Source organism: Nuphar pumila, chromosome 4 (assembly GCF_984573655.1).
Source record: "Nuphar pumila chromosome 4, dmNupPumi1.hap1.1, whole genome shotgun sequence".
In the NCBI taxonomy this organism is placed as follows: domain Eukaryota; kingdom Viridiplantae; phylum Streptophyta; class Magnoliopsida; order Nymphaeales; family Nymphaeaceae; genus Nuphar; species Nuphar pumila.
Window position 1 is genome coordinate 52,788,363 of NC_143252.1, and position 21,441 is coordinate 52,809,803.

Genomic DNA, 21,441 nt, shown 5'->3' on the forward strand with positions numbered 1-21,441 from the left:
CTGGCATGTTAGGTATCTCCAGCATAAATTTCTGCAATGTTCTGACATAGTCTTGCAATGAACCAGTGTGTTTGAGCTCATGAACCATCCGGTAAGTCTGTCTCTGCGCATTTATTGGCATGAAGTAGTTGCGCAACTCTACTTTGAAGTCATCAAAGGTGTCTATCACACATTGACCCCTCTCCATGTCATTGCGCTTCCGCCTCCACCAAGCAATAGCATCCTCATCAAGCAAGGCGGCTGCAGCCTTGATTCTCATATCTTCGAGGGTCACATTCTGGATATCCAAGTAGTCTTCTACTTGGAACAAGAAGTTCTCAATGGCCTTGTTGTCGCGAGAACCATTGAATTTTGCCGGTCTAGGTACATCAATCTTTGATGGTCTCTCACCATTTCTGCCATTTAGGGTCATCGTCCGCTGCAACGTACGGTTCATCAACTCAAGACCGGTCACTGTAGTCGCCAATGAAGTAACATGCTCCATTAGTAAGTTCACCTGCTCTTGCAGGCTCGCCAGCACATCATTCAATCCATTGAATGATTCACATGCGCATGAAATCGCTTCATCATGCGAAGTCACATCTTCCATCAGCTTGTTAACAGTTACAGCCAACTCTTCTTGGCCCCGAGGTGAACCCATCTCCTCAGCTTCGACAACTGCCTTGCCTTTGGTGTTGCGCAAGTGTTGATAAGGCATCACGATGTCTTGCTCACAAATCGCAGCCTGTCGGCGTGTCTGTCGACACCGACTCCGGATTCCCTTCCCCAGCACGAGAACGGGCTCTGGTACCACTTGTCACGGGCCTATTTCCTTCAATGGGCCAGCGCGGCACGACGGTCCTTCCTCACCGCCGCAAGCCTACTCGTCAGCTCGCTTGCCAGTCGCGGAAGCTTGTAATCAGAGTGCAAGAGAGCAAGAGAGAATAGAGGGAGAGAAATTGCAATCACAAGAAGCAATCACAACGAGGGTGAACAAAAGAAAGCTCAACGCATTTACTTCATTCACAATTTTGCCTGCAGGCTATTGCAGTTCAAGTATACGGGCTGCCCCTTCGGGGTATTGATTCACCTGAACCGGGCAGCTTACATCAGACTCAACAAAAGCAAAACAGACTCAAAGCGCAACTGTACACTGTAAGTCGCAAGGGAACACTTCATTCTCTTGCTCTTAGAACCCATCAGACCTGCTGCATAATTAAGAACATGGGCTCAGTCCCAACCCATGCAATAGGAGATGGAAGAATCAAGACTTAAGGTGCACCGCCATTTCCGTTCTTTTTTCTCACACAAGCAAGCTCCTGTGCCCTACCAGCCTGAGTGGCCCAGTCTATCCTTAGCACCAACACCACAAGAAGGAGGGTACAAGTGGCAAAACTCCAACCAAGAACCCCAAAAACAAGCCATTCAGCCCAAGTGCAACCTTGAAAGCCAGCACCACACCCACCGGCAAGGCCAAGAAGTAGAACCCACCAATATTGGCATACACAGCCCGGGTGGGCTTGGCCGTCCCTCTCAAAATCCCTCCAGGGACTGCCATTGGAAAATTCAAAAGCTCAAGAGCCCCCATGAAAACCATCATCCTCTTCACTCCCTCCACCACACCATGGTCCCTGCTGAAGACCCTGCCCCACACCGGCCTGATGCACACCAAATACGACCCATAAACATTGGACGCCAGGGCAACAGCAGCTGCCTCATATGCTGCCTGAGGCCGGTTGGCGCCGAGCTCGTTCGCCACCCTTGTAGATGTCGATGTCGCCATTGATAACATCACTGAGTACACTAAATTGTCTGCGTTTAGCACGATGGCCAGCACAGAGACTGCCCACGGGGCATCGGGAAGCCTCCCTCTTAGCAACACCAACATCTCATAGCACCACCACTCCAGGCATGTCATCAAGCAACAAGGGCCGCAGAGGCGCAACAATTGAACCCAGACGTGAATCGACTGCACCCGCAAGCACCTCCACCACCACCATGGCTCGCTGTCCTCGTCGTCAGGTTGTCTGTCGGAATTTGTGAAGATGTATAGTAATAAGAGGAAGACCATGTTAAAGTCTGTCCAGCAGATGGAGAGCCCAATGGCAGCAATTCCACCTTGGTAGTGTGAGAGTAAGATGTTGACGGGTATATGAAGAGCAACAGAGGCTACAGAGCACAGCAACACGGGCACAGTGATGCACTGAGCGCTCAAGTAAGCCTTGAGATGACAGAAAAATGAAGTGGTCACTAGGTCTGGCAATAGATAATGAAGATAAGTCTGGGCTATCTTTGAGATCTCTTTGTTCTGGCCAAAACAAAGGAGGAACTTTTCAAAGTTGAGCCAGAGGACAGCGATCGGTATGCTTGCGAGTAGGAGAAGGAAGGCCATAAAGAGTGTTTTGTGGAGCAGTCTGAAGTTCTTAGCACCAAAAGCCTGACCGCAGACGGGTTCCATTGCGCTAGACAGGCCGGTGAGCACCGAGAACCCAGTGACATTGGCAAAGGTTAGAGCAATAGATCCTCCTGCTAACTGAAGCTTGCTGAGCCAGCAGAGGAATGCTGTCGATATGGTTAACTTTGCTAGACAGGCAAGGTTCATGGCAGACATGGGCAGCGTGAGCCGAAGCAATTTGCTTTGCTCTGCAGCAAGCGTCTTCTTCAAGTCTTCCGGCCATTTTGAGATGCCAGCAGCAGTGATGCATGAGCAGGAAGAGGGTTTTGATGGTTGATTTCTATTTCTCTGCAACTGGATCTTGATGGTGTAGACATCTTTCCTTTCTTTCTTTCTGTTTCTGTGTCTTCCTTTTTTAACTTTTGGAAAAGAGAAGATGGTGCCCTGGATGAAGAAGAAGGTTGTGGGTTTTGATTTTGCGTGAAGAAGGCAATGCTGCCGTACAAACACTTGGCTGCTTTCGAGGTTGAGTGGGGGGCAGAGATGAGGTTTCGTTAGGGTGTGTGCATGGTTTTCATGAAAGAGGTAGCGTGTATGGATGATGATGATGGTGGTGGTGACGGTACACTTATTTTGGCAGTGGCCACTGACTGAATACTTTTTTTCAGTAGATCAAGGACGTGATATGGAATATGAGAAAGAAGGCAATAGAGCATAAAAGGAGATAAGCACGCTCAAATCAATAAGACGCACATAATCAACTATTGGAAAGAAGATAAAATGACAAATCAAACTCTTTTTGCTTCCACCACCCATCCTTTTATGTAAACAATTCTCGCTTCGACATCCCCTTTTTAAATAAAGCAGGGATATTCTGTCAAAAATAATTATAATAAAGCAGGGATATTCTGTCAAAAATAATTATAATAAAGCAGGGATATCTTTTCTTGCCTCAGCGGCCCCCTATCTTTTTTTGGTTAGAGAGGGAGTATTCTTAGTGATCCCTCTCCCTTTTAGCTTCCATTATTTTGAGAGAGAGAGAGAGACCTTTAATCTTGCCTTAACTATTGATCGGGACATTTACCAGCAAGCGACCTGGAAATGAAGCATCTGATGTGACAGCTGCACTGTCAGCCATCTGATTGCAGACACCCATGATTGCCACAACAGCCATATCAAATGGTTCTGAAACAGTCTCAGTGCATAGTCAACCTCGGAGTTGGCTTAGATAATCTACCGAGTCACAGTTTGGATCCATTCCAAACATGGATGATTCTTAACGTTTCCAAAGAAAACATCAATTCATGCCGCATAGCAAATGCTTTATTAAGTTCAACTCATAACAGGAATGGCTGTAAACTTTTTTATTGGTGGAAAGCTCCCAAATGCTTAATCAACAAAGAACATACAAGCATAATGGAGTATTACCTGCTTATAAGCAAAACCTCCGAGAAACTAACAAAGAAACATAGGAATAAACACCAAAGAATGGAAGAAATTTGTAATAAACAAAACAATTTCTACTCTGCCAAATAAACTATGCTTCTGCTATTACTTTGAAAATGACAAGTATTTCAATACTCTCTCTCTCTCTCTCTCTCTCTCTCTCTCTCTCTCTCTCTCTCCATACATATGCTATCAATCTACAGATCTCAAACAATCATGTAAAAACAAAAGCGAAGGCTAGAAAGGTGAAATATCGTACACTGAAGAAGCTAAATCAACATGATTTAAGCAAAATTGGACCCACCCAGGTGTTCAACATGTCACTGAGTGCCACCTGAACTTCACCTGAACCATGCTCACAGCTTATCAAGCCACAGAGTAATGGAAAGAATTGGGCCAGGTTCTTCTCAAATGAATATTCTTCCAATCCAGTGATAGCCTGAAGTGTTGCAACAACAAGTGGTGCACGTGCTGCCAATTCTCTTCGTTTTGCTGAGCCCAGTGGAATCAACCAGTGAGGATGAGAGCGAATATTAGAAGCATCAGCCTGTGGAAAATACTGTGCTGTGTTAAGGTAAACCTGCAGCACTTCTTTGCACAGGCCGATAAGGAAAACTTCTGCTTCAACTTCTCCATAATTGATGGGTTTGTCAAGTATTAGATTCTGCAATAATGTTAAGCATATTTGGTAGGACTCATTCTCAAGGCGCAGCAAGGGAGGGTCCTGCATCTGCGTCACCGAGCCCAGATCTTGCAACTTAGACCGTAGTGTACCATCACTATTAATCTTATGTGCATGGGATGCAACAGTATGCAAAGCATCAAAGAGTACCACAGTGTTCTTGGCAGACAGATGGGTCCGGTACATGTTATAGATCTCCATAATAGCCTGCAAATTAATGCAGAAGAGACATAAGAAATTTTCTCCTGCTAAAGTTTAATAGAGGCTTGGTTGGTCTCAGTATGTTGGACATTGTGTGAGCATCATGGAAAAAAACAGGAAAAAAAGGTGAGATGCACACATCAAGCATTTCTGCATATAAGCATGTTTTTTCCTAAGAAGAATCAGTTCTGGGCAGACAAACGAATGGACAGCCACAAAGAACTACAAGAAAAAGTCATGAAAAAACATAAATAGGGTACAAGTACCCAACAAGCCTTATCCTTTCACTAACAACTAGAACTAATTTATCCTCCCTTTGATTCTTCACTGCATTATCCTACTGCATTATCCCAAGTACAATGGCCTGAGCACTTCAAGAGACAATAAAACGTAAAAGAAAAGTTTAAAGAGTAAATAAGAAAATGAAAGAATCTCCCACATGCTCCCCAGGCAAAAATGAAAGAACAAGAACAAATGAGGAAAAATAAAAGTCAACCTGCAAAGCTCCAACATTCGTACTGGAGTTTGCCATAGTTCTTTTCCTGCTGCAGAGATTCAATTAGGAATATTGCAAAAATATACAGGGATGTACTCTAAGTCATCAATGCCAATAAAGCACCTATTCCAATATGAAGTAGGAAAGTTTGTTTTTGCCAATAATTCCAAATCCCCATAGTAATGATCACTTTGCACTTAGACTAGACGACTTCAAATATCATCCTACCTTATGACTTATGACTCATATATAGGGTTTATATATATAGGATTAATATTGAAATCAAGGAACTATTCAGTATAAATCACATTCTTTTCATATGTTTTAGATCCTTTTGTAGATCAGACCTTATGGATGTGAGCTACAAGGTTTGTTTAGTAAAAGATGATTTTTGAATTATGTGACTAGATCATAGGATAAAGGTTGGGTGGATGAAATGAAAAAGTGCAACTGGAGTGTTGTGCGATCGTAGAATGCCATTGCGGTTGAAGGGAAAGTTTTATAGGACGACTATTAGACCCGCTTTACTATATGGTACGGAATGTTGGGCTGCCAAGAGACATCATATTCAAAAAATGAGTGTAGCAGAGATGCGTATGTTGAGATGGATGTGTGGAAATACAATAAAAGATAAGATTCGGAACGAGGAGATACGTGAGAAGGTAGGCGTTGCACCCATTGAAAATAAGATGAGAGAGAATCGTTTACGATGGTTTGGACATATTCGGCGAAGGCCTAATGATGCTCCAGTTAGAAAGATGGAGAAATGGGAAAATATATTAGTTAAAAGAGGTCGGGGTAGGCCTAGGAAGACATGGATGGAGGTGATAGGAAAGGATATGAATGCTTTGAACCTCACCGAGGACATGGCATTGAATAGAAATGATTGGAGGAGAAGGATTCATGTGGAAGACCCAGAATGATTTTCTTTTTTGGTTCATATCGCCGACCCCAATTGTTTTGGGATGAAGGCGTAGTTGTTGTTGTTGACTATGACACGTAAGCAGGTTTTTACAACAAACAACAACAACAACTACGCCTTCATCCCAAAACAACGTAAGCAGGTTTTTAAAGGCTTCAAAAATCAACAATCCACAATGTTAAATATTATATGTATACTATATGTATATGTTGTCACACAGACTCGGCTAAGGAGGCGCCGCACCCGAGTCGACACGCCCCGACACGGGTGCGAACACGGGTGCGGCTTCGGACTCGGTCAACGAGTCGAGGCCGATTCCGTCCACATTTTGGACTCGGTCAACTTTGATCGAGTCCAAAAATGTCTGTTTTAAAATACGTTTTGGATCCGGGTCAGATCAAGACCCGACCCAGATCCAAAATTCATTTGCAGCTGAACCCTAAAAGGGGTTTATTGACAGGGGGAGGTGCTTACCCTCTCGATTTTGCCTCTCCCCCTCAGCCTCTGCAGCTTTCTCCTACACCCACGTCGGCGATCCAGACTCTGGCGATGGTACGCACAGGTGCCAGCCACCGTCTCCCCCTCCGTCAACACTCAACAGGTATGTCGACCCTCCTGCCCTCTGCTCGCAGCCTCCCCCCTTGCACCCTCTGCTCGCAGAAGAGGGGCTTGGCCCCTCTTTGTGCCTCCTATTCACAAAGGAGGGGCTTGGCCCCTCCTTCATTTCGCTTATGTCAGGCAGGCCCCTCCCCCCCCCCCCCTGCACCCTCTGCTCGCAGAAGAGGGGCTCGGTCCCTCCCTATGCCTCTGATTCACAGAGGAGGGGCTCAGTCCCTCCTCGTTTCCCTTTTATCGCAGGGGTAAGAAGTAGGAGTGGGGGAAGGAGGGGGCTCGGCTGACAGGCCGAGCCTTGCCCTGCCGGACAGAAGGGAAACGAGGAGGGGCTCGGCCCCTCCTCGTTTCCCCTGCTGCCTTTGGCTTTTTGGCAAGGGCAAAGCCCCTGCCACTGATAAGGTTCAGCAGGGGCTTGCCCTGCCCCTCCTTAGGGGGTAAGCCCCCTATCTCGAACCTGGTTTGCAGAGGAGGGCCTGGTTTGAACAGGGGGAACAAACTTGAAGCTCCTATTACTATTATTTTGAAGTGTTTATTAACTTTATTTTATTTACTTATTTTCTTTTCAGTTTTCACTTTTTATATATAATGGCGAGTTCTAGCGGTAGTGTCAATACATTTGGTTCAAGTTCTAACCCTGAATTAGAAGTTTTTCAACCACTTTGGAGGCTTGTAACAAAAGGGGTAAAAGCTAGTAGTGGTGGGAATATGCAGTTTCATTGTAAGACTGTTTTCACAGGTTCTTATGCATGTGTGAAAGCACATCTTTTGCATATTCATGGTCAAGGAATTAGGGCATGTTCTGGGGTTGACAAAGACATGTTAAAGCAATTAAAAAAAGAATAAGAGGAAGCTGAAAAGAAGAAAATTACAGAGATGAGAAGTGATTCGATTAATTTGTCTTTTAATACTGCTAGTGATATACAAGAAGAGCTTTTAAAGAAAATAAAGATGAAAAGCAATAAAACAATACAAGCATCATTCAAAAACATGGCAAGAGCAAAAATTGATAAAAAGATTGATCGATTCTTTTACTCAAACTCAATTCCTTTTAATGTAGCTAGAAGTCCATACTGGAAAGATATGATTACATCTTTGGCTAATTGTAATTTGAGTGGTTATGTGCCTCCTAGTTCAGAAAAACTAAGAACAGTCATTCTTGCAGAGGAAAAAAATAGAATTGAAGACTTGTTAGAGACCCAAAAATTTGCATGAAAACGACATGGAGTGTCGATTGTTTCTGATGGATGGACTGATATACAAAGGCGACCACTGATAAACTTCATTGCTTACTTAATAGGCCAATTTTTTTAAAGACTGTTGATGCATCTGGAGAGTATAAAGATGTTGAATATTTAAAGAGATTATTTGTCGAAGTGATAAAAGAAGTGGGTGAAGAAAGTGTGGTGCAAATCATTACTGACAATGCTCCAGTTTGCAGTCGTGCAGGAATGAATTTGGCAAGTGAAGATACATATTCACATATTTTTTGGATTCCTTGTGCAGCACACTGTTTAAATTTGGCACTTAAGAGTACATGCAATCCATCAAAAGATGATGCACATGCACATGAAATGTGCTTATTGATTGAAGAAATAGAGCATGATGTTCGAAATATTAGAAATTTTGTTATAAACCATCATCATGCCCTTTTTATATTTAATAGGCATTCTGATCTCAAGTTACTGAAAGTTGTTGAAACTCGTTTTACTTCTCTCATTGTTATGATAAAAAGAATTAAGCAACTCAAGAATGCATTGATGATGATGGTGGTTGATCAAGATTGAGATTTTTATCGTACTGAAGATGATGTCAAGGCTCAAGCTATCAAAAAATGCATCTGTGATGATTTTTGGTGGGATAAAATTACATATTTTGTTGAATTTACAGAGCCTATTTGGGAAATGTTGAGAGAAGTTGACAGAGATGTATTCATGCTTCATAGAATTTATGAAATGTGGGACAATATGATTGAAAAAGTTCAAAGTATCATTTTTAAACATAAAAAGAAAGATATTGCACTTGATGATTCAGAATTTTACAATCATGTACATTCAGTTTTAGTGAGAAGATGGGATAAAAGCAATACACCTTTGCATTGCATGGCACACTCTCTCAATCCAAAATACTATGCAAAAAAATGGTTGACAGCAGGTGTTGGTCGTGTTTCTCCAAATGAAGATCCTGAGATATCAAGAAATAGAATGATATATTTGGGAAGACTTTTTAATGATCCTCATATGTTTAAGGTTGTAAATAGTGAGTTTGGCAAGTTTTCTACTGGGAGATTTGATTCTTTAGCAGCACTTGTGGCAAGGGGCGAGGAAGATCCCCTTAAACGTCTTGCAATGAAGTTGGTATCCCAACCTGCTACATCATCTTGTCGTGAAAGAAATTGGAGTAAATATGCTCAAATTCACAACATTAAAAGAAACAAACTCACTAGTAAAAGAGCAGAGGATTTGGTTTATGTTCACTCAAATCTACGATTAATTTCTCACCGCACCAAAGAAGAGTATATTTTTTTTCTTTGTATTCAAAGTTTGTATTTAAATATTTGTATTCAAAGTTTTAAGTTGGATACTAATATAGTCATCTTTTGATGCAGTTGTGGACCATCCAAGAATTGGGATGTAAATCCAGAAGATTTTGACTTATAGGGAGAACATAATTTGCATACTCTCAACATGGACTACCTTGATCCTGTTCTTCCCTCTAATTCAGACGATGAGGCAGATTTATGATAAGTTTTGTTGTTTATCACACTCACAAGCTTTTTTATGTGTTATATTTTGGTAAGTTTGTGTTGTTAAGAATTGCTTTTTTATTTTTACTTTAAAATTTACAATCTTTATGTGTTAATTTATTGTTATATATATAATTATATATATTTAAAATATATATATTTATAATATGTATTTTTTAATATATATATATATATAGTCGAGTCCCCGTGTCCAAATTTTTTGGAATTGCGTTGCACTCGTGTCGCACCCGCACCCGCACCCGCACCCATGTGACAGTGTATATGTATATGTATAAGTATGTATATATTTACATATACTATATGTATATTATATATAATATTTTTGTAATTATTGTGTAAACATTTGGTCTTTTTTTATTTTTGTATTTTTTGGCTTGTACTAGTCTAACGGCTAGTTAGTGCCCCTCTTGTGTATGTATCAAGGTTGTCAAATGCGCTGAGGCGAAGCGAGGCGTTGAGCATGTTATGAAGCGTAAGCTTCATGATCAATCGGGGGTCCAATCGAACCCAATCCATTTTCACCCCCCGAGTCCCGAACCCCTAGGGCATCCTCTCTCTCTCTCTCTCTCTCTCTCTCTCTCTCTCTCTCTCTCTCTCTCTCTCTCTCTCTCTTGAGGTCCTCGGCACCGTCCGCTCCCTCGCCCAGTTCTGCCTCACCGGCTCCCAGAAGGACTCCGGCTGCAGCATCATCATCCTCGAGTACAACAAGGAGCACAACGCCTTCGACAAGGTCCACCAGGAGACCTTCGGCAAGTTCGGTTGCCGCCGAATCGTCCCGGGTATGTTCCTCGCCATCGACCCCAAGGGTCGCGCCGTCATGATCGGTGCCTGCGAGAAGCAGAAGCTCGTCTACGCCCTCAACCGTGACACTGCTGCCCGCCTCCCCATCTCCACCCCTCTCGAGGCTCACAAGTCCCACACCCTCCTCTACTCCATCGTTGTCGTCGACTGCAACAACTCCATCTTTGCCGCCATCAAGCTCGACTACTCCGAAGCCAACCAGGACCCCTCCGGCCATGCTGCCATCGACGCTCAGAAGCATCTCACCTTCTACGAACTTGACCTCGACTCTCCTGCAAGTGGTCTGAGCCCATTGACAATGGCGCCAACCTGCTCGTCACTGTCCCCGGCGGCGGATTTTGGCAGGAAAGGGGCGGTTTGTAGGGACTACGCAGATGCGTACGCTTTAGAAGCGAAGCGCGTTTCGACTTGAGGCGTGAGCTTCACATGAGTGAAGCGTGCGTTTCAAGCCTGAAACGCCTCAATGCAACGCCTCAATACCTTGAGCGTGCGCTTCACCTATGAGGCGTACACTTCAGGTATTGAGGCGTACGCCTCTCACAACACTGGTATGTATAGGGGATCTCCCCCTCTTGTAAAGTATGCATTCTTTGTGCATTTCAGCCCTAATAAAAATATTTATTTTTTAAAGTGTTCTAGTGAATTCTTTGGTTCTTAGTGGCTCTTGTGCTTGGGCCTTAGTGGTTTGTGATTGTGCTCTCTGTGGGTTGTGTGGACTCTCACTCTCTCTCTCTACTTCATTACAGGGTATCAGAGCCTTGAGCTCTTGATTCTTGGGTTACTACTTACTAGTGATCGAGTTGTTCATGTGGACGTGAGCTCGTAAATCGCATGTTTGTGGATCATAAGCTCATAGTGTACGTGAAGCATTGTTATCCATCATCCATATTCTCCTTGCCTTCTCTATCTTCATTCTCATTTCTTTGCCATCATTACGAAGGACAGAAAGCCTATCACCGTTATTCTTATGAAGCTCAATGACTCCAACTACAAGTTTCCATTATAAAGCACCATATTTGAGGCTAAGAACTATGGGGATTAGTCGATCGCACCGAGAAAGAACCACAGCTAGTTCTCACCAAGAATGACAATGAAAAGGAGGTCGCACTTCAAGGAGATGACATAAACAAGGTTGTTGTCAACAATGAAAAGAAGTGGAAGGAATGGAAGATGGGTCGCTCTAAACCTATGTCACATGGGTGCGGGTGCAGGTGCGGGGGTGCGGCAATATATATATATATATAGGACTTATAACCAGTTTTTTTTGCTGGTGTGTTTGTTTGAAGACTTGTTAACCACGTTCTGCTTGTTGTGTACTTTGGCGCAACGGGACAAAATTGATGAACCGAAAGGATTGGCAATCTGATCGACGTTGCGTTCTGCTGACTGACATGATTCAATCATGTCTGAAACTCCCTGGTCTTCACGAAAAAAAAAATATAAGCGAAAGGTTTGATGTGGTTTGTTGGACAGAGAGTCTTCACGAGGCCTACGGCTGCACCGCCATTGCCACGACACCGCCTAGGGTTCTTCAAATTTCATTTTATATACAGTTGCACACAGCTCTCCAGTCTGGACTCTAGATGACAGCTAAAAGAAATTTATTGGATTTAACATGTGGAAAAGAGAGGTCTACACCAGGCTACGGCTAGAGCACCCATCTCGTCAGGAGAAAAGTGAATACTAATAGCCACCAAGGCTACCACCACCATTATCATTTATTATGGAGAGAGAAAATCCTTGACGAAGAAAGATCTGGATGGTTGAAGGATAAAGACTTCAAAAGGCTCTTGAATTTTGGTTTGAATTTTTGAGGAAGATGGATCATCATTTCCAAGTTAACAGTATGTTTTCCAACGCTGCGAATTCATTGTTTGGAGGCAGGAATACCATGGGATGCCAACAAAGCTCGTCAGATGTTGTGGACACAAGTGCCCCCTTTATAAAACAAGAGCAGCAGGAGCAAGCAGGCATCGGTTGTTTTGTCCTTTCATTCTCTCATCACTACCTGCAGGGATCCAGCAAGGGGTGGGGAGAGGTGAAGAATCTGGAAGTCCTCGTCAAAGAATAGGCAACTCTAAAGAGACCGAAGTTATCAAGGCCAAAATCAAAATCAAAATCCAGCAAGGGGCGGGTCCCGCTGCGCGGTCATCTGTCAGCAGATTTTTTTTTTAAATTCCGCAGCCCATTTCACAGAGCAAATTTTAAAAAAAAAAAATCAAAAAATTGGACCAAAATGACCCTGGGTGCGGTCAACGCACCCATGGTCGGGTTGACCGCACGTGCACCCTCATCGCGTCGCGTCGACGCGGGTGCGGCACCTGTCTGGCCGAATCCCTGTGACATAGCTCTAAACTCATGTCATAACTCATAAATAGTGTGGATATCAATCTCCAAGACATGTACTCCTTCAAGGATATTGCACGTGTGCAACCTTCAAAACAAAGTAAGGACCATAACCCAAGGAGACATGAGCATGCGCAAATACTATAATGTTTTATTTCTCCTTTGAGATGAGTTAGCCCCTACTTGAGTGTTAACTTTTGGTACCATCAACAATTAGCCAAAGCACTCCTGCAATGAAAAGGAGTTAACAAGTATTGAAGTTGCAATCCCACACGTCCCAACAATAGGGCAATGTGTGCTCTTCTATTACAAAATTTCCATCAAGAGCATAATACAACAGAATAAAATATTAAGGGCAAAAGAGACAAACAAATAAAGAATAAATAAAACATAACATATAACTCGGATCTTGATCAAAATCCAGACCCAATCCATGTTCACATCTCAATATTGAGCCCAAGTGGCATTGTCCAATGGACATTAAACTCCGTGAAAAGCAAGTGAAGGCAAAGCACTTCTACTAATTTATCGATGGGCTTAGGCTTGAATTTGAAGGCACAAAGTTTGCTCTTCTCTATAGAGGAGGTATTTCCTCTATTGTAGAGACACTAGAGGAGCTAACAATGGAGGAGAATAGACTAAAGAAGCATGGTAGGAAGGATGAAGAATCTATATTGGTCATGTCTAGGCCCGGATCCAACACAGGTACCTACAAGTCTCCTCATTTTGGAAAGTCCTCCAATGAGCATGAGAACAAGAAGAATATCATTGGACACTTGCAACGAACTGAGTCACATCAAACCTTTTTGCCCAAAGAAAAGAAGAGATGAAAAGATAGTGGCATCCGTAGGACGTTCACTAGAGAAAGGTGGTGTTGATGAATACTTCAAGAGCATTGGATCAATGTCACTCTCCTACCTAATAGAGGTTCTACAACCACTTTTCAAGAGCCAATAATCTTCACTCTTCGTTGTCGAGGTGCCTACATGATTGATCCTGGTAAGTCTTCTTGGATTCTTGATTCCGATGTATCATTCCTTATGACTCCTAATGAGCTCATTCTATCCGAATGTCACTTTAGTCTAAGTGATTCTTATGTGTCTACCACCTATGTAACTTCTCTAAAAAATCAAGAGATTGAGAAATTTGAATGACATTTAAAAATAACCAAAATTTTGATATACCAAATGGTATAGTGGTGTCTAAATTGAATTTGGACCTATTTTCGGTTTCCCAAATCTCTGACAATGTATGTAAGATCACTTTTCACCTAGTTGTTCCTTGGTGCAGGATGTATGGAACCTTTTGTAAATATTGTATTCTCAGCAAAATAAAATTATTACCTTTAAAATTCAATAATTTTGTATTTAAAGAACCATTTGAATTAGTACATTCAGATGCATGGGGTCATGCGCTAGTAATATATGAAAGAGAAGTTTCTTATTATGTTATATTTGTAGATGATTATAGTAGACATACTTAGATATACTTTCTTAGATCAAATTCGAAACATTTACTTGTTTTAAAAAAATTCACAACCTAGTCAAAAATCAATTCAAAACCAACATCAAATTTTTCGATCCAACTTTGAGGGACAATATTTATCTAATGACTTTTAAGAACTATCTTGACCATCATGAAATTGTACATCAAAGATCTTGTCCTAATATTCCTCAACAAAATGGATTAGCCAAAAAAAATATTGACATATTATTGAAACCACAAGAACCTTACTTATTTCGAAAAATATCCTTAAACATTTTTGGGTCGAATCCGCACTTACAACGGTTTATTTAATTAATAGAATGCCTTTATCCACTTTAAAAATTTATTTAAAATCTTTTCCTATTGCAAAAGATTAAGAGTTTTTTTTGCAAATGTTTTATCTTCACTAAAACAAATGATAAACTTTCTCCAAAAGCAATCACATGTGCTTTCTTAGTGTTCAAGAAGAGAAGAGATGCCCCGAACCCTAGGTAGAGAGAGAGAGAGAGAAAAGAAAGTGAGAGAGAGAGACGGCTGCAAGAATAGAACTCGTTAACTCAAGTGATTAGGGCTTCTCTCTATATTAAATAGAGAGAGGCAAAAAGAGAAATTACATCTAAGTCCTTATGAGGACAAAATTTCAGAAAACTTTCAGAAAACCTCTAATATAAAAGAACTTAAACAAAGAACCACCTATTCTCAACACTCCCCCTCAAGCTGGAGCATAGATATCAATCATGCTCAGCTTGTCACAACATTTTGAAAAATTTGGCCTAGCAAGAGGCTTTCTAAACATATCTGCAACTTGGTCTTCCGACTTTAGATATTTGGTAGTGATATGACCAGCTTCAATCATATCTCTTACATAGTGGCAATCAACCTCAATGTGCTTTGTTCTCTCATGAAAGACAAGATTGTTTGTTATATATGTTGCCACTTTGTTATCGCACATCATGGTCATTGGAGAGGGAACCTTCACCTGGAGATCATGAAGAACAATGCAAACCCACATCAATTCAGCAGTTGTTTGGGCCATAGCCCGATATTCTGATTCTGCACTCGACCTGGAAACCACATTTTGTTTCTTACTTCTCCATGAAATCAAGTTGTCTCCCAAAAACACACAGAATCCTGTGGTAGATTTTCTATCTACTACAGATCCAGCATAGTCAGCATCAGAATAGGCTACTATCTCCAGAGTTCCACCTTTCCTGAACAATAACCCTTTTCCAGGAGATGATTTTAGATATCTGAGAATCATTATGGCTGCATTCCAGTGTATCTTAGTTGGTTTGTCCATAAACTGGCTAACTTTGCTTACTGCTAAAGCAATATCCGGCCTGGTCACAGTTACATATAATAACTTCCCTACTAGGGAGCGATAGCTTTTGCTATCAACTGGTTTTGACCCTTCTTCAAACAACTGAACTTTATGGTCCATGGGAATATTTGTTGGTTTAGCTCCCAACATGTCTGTTTCCTTTAATAAGTCAAGAACATACTTCCGTTAAGACAAAACCATCCCTTCACGACTCCTAGCAACTTCTATACCCAGAAAATACCTGAGTGAACCAAGGTCTTTTGTAACAAAGTGTTTTTGAAGATGAGCCTTTGTGGCTTTAATAGCTTTCACATCATCTCCTGTAAGAATGATGTCATCCACATATACCACCATAACAACTATGCCAGAGCTAGTTTTCTTTATAAAAAGAGTATGATCTGTTGCTGATCTATTAAAGCCAAAGCTTGACATTACTTCAAACAACTTTTGAAACCATGCACGAGGACTTTGTTTCAAGCCATAAATCGCCTTTCTCAATCTACACACCTTCTGACACTCCCCCTCAACCTCGAAGCCTGAAGGTTGTTGCATGTAAACGGTCTCAGATAGATCCCCATATATAAATGTATTTTTCACATCTAATTGGCACAAGCTCCAACCATGTTGAACAGCTACTGAGAGAACAAGACGGATGGTACCCATCCGTGCAACAGGAGAAAAAGTTTCAAAGAAGTCAATTCCATATGTCTGAGTATACCCTTTGGCGACTAATCTGGCCTTGTACCTTTCAATAGAACCATCAGATTTGTACTTTATTGTATATACCCATTTACATCCAACAATGTCAGCATCTGCTGGGGAATCAACTAGATCCCACGAGACTAAAGTTGTCATTTCTTCTTGCATAGCCAGCTTCCAGCGATTATCAAGTGTTGTCTGTTAAAAGACTTCATCTGATGTCCAATTCTGGCATGGGAGACAAAATGAGATATGGGATATAAGGTACATTGTCTTGTCCCCTTTCATAGAGCAATAGGCCTGTTATCATCATCCTGAAGATCACTATTGTCAGTAGAACTTACCTCAGGAGAAGAAGAAGATGAAGGCTCTTGCGGAAGTGGAGCTCTACGCACATATACCAATGGAGGATTATTAAATCTGGAAGAGGATGAAGTTTGATTCGGTAATGAGGGCACAGATTCCAAAGGAAAAGAAAGTATAGGTAATGGAAAAGACTCAGCTGGATCAACCTGCAGCGGGGAACCAGAACTAGAATAATATGGAGAGGATTCCAGGAAAGATACATCCGCACTGACATACTCTCGGCGAGAAATAGGATCATAACATCGATAGCCTTTTTGATTTTTTGGATAACCGATAAATATGCATTTTGTAGCTTGAGCAGCTAATTTATCACGATCAGGGCCAAATTTGTGTACAAAACAAATACATCCAAATATTTTTGGTAAGAAAGAAAAAAGGGGGGCATTAGGTTTTAGGATATGTAATGGAATTTGATCACCCACAGAAGACGAAAGCATGCGGTTGATCAGATAGCAAGTAGTGGTAATCGCATCACCCAGTATTGTTAGTTTGGATCGTGGATCCGACCCGACCCACGATCCACCTCGAGGCTGGTGATCCTGATGAGCGCAGATCAGTTTAGAGTCAAAATGTCCAAGTTGCCATTCATGCAAAAGTCATGTACTTCCTTTTCATAGTATCAATAAAAGAGCATCAAAGCCTTTTGAAATTATATGCTCAGATGTTTGGGGTCCTGCACCCACTACTTCTCTTTCTGGATCTCGATACTATGTACTCTTTCTTGATTCTTACACTCGTTTTAGTTGGATTTACTTCATGAAAAACAAACATGAAGTTTTCAAGTTGTTCAAACAGTTTCATGCACTAGTCCAAAACCAATTCAATACCAATGTTGTATATTTCCAGTGTGATGGGGGGAGAATACATATCCCATGATTTTAGTGAATATTTGAAGGAGCATGGCATTACACGTAACATTTCTTGCCCTCATACCCCTCAACAAAATGGAGTTGCTGAGAGAAAGCACAGGCATATTGTTGAAACAGCCTTGAGCATGATGCATACTGTGGGCATCCCTTTTTCCCTTTGGACCGAGGCTTTCCACACAGCTGTTTACGTTATCAACAGGTTGCCCATGACCATCCTTGAAGATAATTCTCCGTATTTTGTTCTTTATAATTGTCATCCATCATATGAAGAACTACATCCTTTTGGTTGCGTATGTTATGTTCATATTGATCATTCATTAAGAAATAAGTTTCAAGACAAAGCTATACAGTGCAAGTTCCTTGGGTATGCAGATGACTATAAGGGATACAGGTGTTATGATCCTCATACAGGCAAAATTCGGATATCCAGAAATGTTGTTTTTGATGATGAAAATTTTGACACTCTGGGTTCATCTTCTACAGATACACAGGACAGTTATGATCCTTGGCTCAGTGACTCACTTTTATATGACTTGTTGCCTCATGAGGATTCATCTTTATTGACAGACAATGAACCCTATACTTTTGATGTGGAACCACATATGGAAGACATTTCTCCTACAACAACATCCTCACGTTTTTCTGGTCTTGTTTATTCTCGTAGAACTCACCCAGTCAATGCTGAGACTCCCCTACGACATTCCACTCGGGTTAGACATCCTATAGATCGTTGGGTAAGTTATAACAATTTCTCTTTGGATTTTCAAACATTTCTAACCAGAGTGTCCAAAGAAACAGAACCTTCCTCCTTTCATGATGCTGTAAATTCTCGTGCCTGGGTAGAGGCGATGAATGAGGAAATGGAGGCATTGCATGAATGCAACGCATGGGAAATTGTGCCAAGGCCATATAACAAGAATGTTGTAGGATCCAAATGGGTGTACAAGATCAAGCACAAACCGGATGGCAGTGTTGAGCGCTATAAGGCTCGCCTGGTTGCACGAGGCTTCACACAGCAATATGGGCAGGATTACGATGAAACATTCAGCCCAGTAGTAAAACTGGGCACAGTCAGGATTGTCATTGCGTTGGCATTACAACATGGATGGTCACTCAGTCAACTTGATGTTAAAAATGCTTTTCTGCATGGTGAACTAAAGGAAGAAGTTTACATGGAGCAGCCACCTGGATATAGCATGCATGATTCATCAAATTGGGTATGTAAACTTCGACGCTTTCTTTACGGATTAAAACAAGCTTCTCGATCTTGGTTTGAAAGTTTTTCCACAGAGATCCAGCGTCATGGTTTTAATAAGTGTTCTAGACCATTCATTGTTCATCTTCAAAAGTGGTTCAGCTATTGTTTGGGTGCTTATATATGTTGATGATATCATTATTACCGGGAGTGATGAGGATCACATATCTTGGGTTAAGTCTATGCTGATGGCTAAATTCAAGATGAAAGACTTGGGTTCCTTGCGATATTTTTTGGGTGTGGAAGTTGATAGTCGACATGAGACTATTACATTGAGCCAACATAAGTACACTATTGATATTCTCCTCGCTACGGGGATGGAGAATTGTAAACCAATTAGCACACCTTGTCTTCTAAATCATAAGTTAAGTGCTAAAGAAGGCACCACTTATCATGATCCTACTTTGTATCGTCGAGTTGTAGGGATGTTACAATACTTAACATTCACTAGGCCTGACATAGCATACTCTGTCAATCAGGCTTCTCAGTTTATGCATGCTCCTATAGATGCACATATGGAAGCGGTAAAAAGAATCCTTCGGTATTTAAAGGGTACGATTGGAGATGGTTTGATGTATAACAAAGACACAGATTATACGTCAGGACATCGACTATTCACCTACACAGATGTGGATTGGGCTGGTGATCCTGATGAGCGCAGATCAGTTTCAGGGTATTGCATCCTTATCGGCAATAATGTTGTAACATGGAGTAGCAAGAAGCAAAAGGCAGTGGCGCGATCTAGTACTGAAGCCGAGTATCGTGCAATGGCAGCAGGAACAGCTGATGTTACGTGGGTGAGACACCTACTGCAAGAATTACAAGAACCAATCTCGTCCTCTATGCTTCTTTGTGATAATCAGAGTGCTATTAATATTGCCTTCAATCCCATTCTTCATTGTCGCACGAAGCATATCGAAATCGATCAACACTTTGTTAGACAAAAGGTGGAAGAAAAAGAAATTGAACCCGCATATGTTAGGTCAGATATGCAAGTTGCTGACATTTTTACCAAAGGATTATCCACTCATCAGTTTTGGGCACTCAAAGACAAGTTGAACATGATCAAAGACCATACTCAACTTGAGGGAGGCTGTTAGTTTGGATCGTGGATCCGACCCGACCCACGATCCACCTCGAGATCCAGCGGTGGCATGTTTGTAATTAGATCTTATTACCTGTGTAAAGTGTATTGTACCACTTATAAATATCAAGTAAAAAGGGAAAACCCTATTGCGCCGACTATTCCTCTCTCTCTCTTCTCGTTCTTTATTTCTGATATTTCTCTAACATCTGCAGGCTGATATCTCTAACATCTGCAGGATATTTCTGACAAGTATAACGCAGGAACATTGGATTGAATCATAATGGTCCTAGCAACATCAAGGAGGTGCCGATGTTTTCGCTCAGCCACCCCATTTTGTTGAGATGAATAGGCACAGGAAGTTTGGGGTTGGATGCCATGATCTTGGTAAAATTGTAACAAACTTTTTGATTTAAACTCGAGAGCATTATCAGTGCGAACAATCTTGACAATAGATTCAAACAGAGTTTTTATTTCAAGAATTAAGGATTTGATAAGACTAGGAACTTCAGATTGTTCTTTTATTAAAAATACCCATGATAACTTAGAGAAATCATCAACAATAACAAGATAATAACGACACTGAATCCTAGTAGGAATCTTACTAGGACCCCATACATCTGCATGAAGAAGTTCAAAAACTTTATTACTAGACTGACTCTGACTCGAAGGGAACGAACTTCGATGATGCTTGCCCAACTGACATGCTTCACACTGAAATGATGTGGTGGAAGGAATCTGAGGAAAGACCGACCGAAGCTTTGACAATGAAGGATGACCAAGACGACGATGCCACTGAACAGGACTGAATGAATGTTCCACTGCAGCATGAACATAACCCATTGGATGATGTAGGTAGTAAATTCCATTTTCTTCATAGCCTCTACCAATCTTCTTCCCCGTCAGCAAATCCTGAAAATGACAACCCATTGGATCAAATATTACTCTACAGTTTTGTTCTTTTATAAGGCAACTAACAGAAAGTAAACTTTGAGGAAAATTTGAAGCATGAAGAGCATTTTTCAACTGTAATGAGGAGGATATAGAAATATTTCCCTGACCAACAACCGGAGAGGAGCTCCCATCGGCTAATGAGACTCCAAGTTGAGCCTTAATATCCTTTAGATCTGAAAAAACACGTGAATTTCCACACAAATGTCTGGATGCACCAGAGTCAATAACTCACTTACTATCAGTCGGATGAAGATGATTTCTGGCTGAATAGGCAACACCAGCGACAGGAGGGGTGGAACTCAAAGGTCGAAGAGCGATCAACTCATCATATTCCGCACGACTAAGGGTGATACTACTTTCATTTGCAGTGATATTCTCTTGTACATTTGTTGCATCGATAGTAGTAACATTTGCTTTAGGAGTATATGACTTTGATGAAGAAGAGGTTGGCCGGCCATGCTTATCCCAGCAACGATCTTCTAAATGTCCAGATTTTCCACAGAATGTACATTGAAGCTTTCCTCTGCCTCCCATACCACGTCCACGTCCTCGTCCTCTGATATTCTGAATATTTCCACGCCCATAACTAGATGGGACAACAAGAGCAGATGATTGAGTCACAGGCTGAGATTGTGGTAGAGAAATCGCAAGTCTACTCAGACGATTGTAAGCATCAGCAAGAGTGGGAACATCTGATCCAGTCAACATTTGAACTTTTGCAACAGAAAAATCTGAAGAAAGACCTGTAAGAAAACGAGCAA

The 21,441-nt window shown here is 41.6% G+C and overlaps 1 protein-coding gene and 1 pseudogene across 1 annotated transcript in view; both read right to left on the reverse strand.

Annotated features, from left to right (window-relative positions):
- Nucleotides 1-1,333: 1,333 nt before the first annotated feature.
- LOC149840219 (protein DETOXIFICATION 56 pseudogene) lies at nucleotides 1,334-3,548 on the reverse strand (annotated as a pseudogene).
- Nucleotides 3,549-3,903: 355 nt separating this feature from the next.
- LOC149840220 (brefeldin A-inhibited guanine nucleotide-exchange protein 2-like) overlaps nucleotides 3,904-21,441 on the reverse strand; it is a 65,488-nt gene continuing 47,950 nt past the window's right edge. Inside the window, exon 11 of the mRNA XM_090003076.1 lies at nucleotides 3,904-4,709. Coding sequence (XP_089859202.1) covers nucleotides 4,095-4,709 — 615 coding nt within the window. The 3' untranslated portion in view covers nucleotides 3,904-4,094. The remainder of the gene's footprint in view (nucleotides 4,710-21,441) is intronic.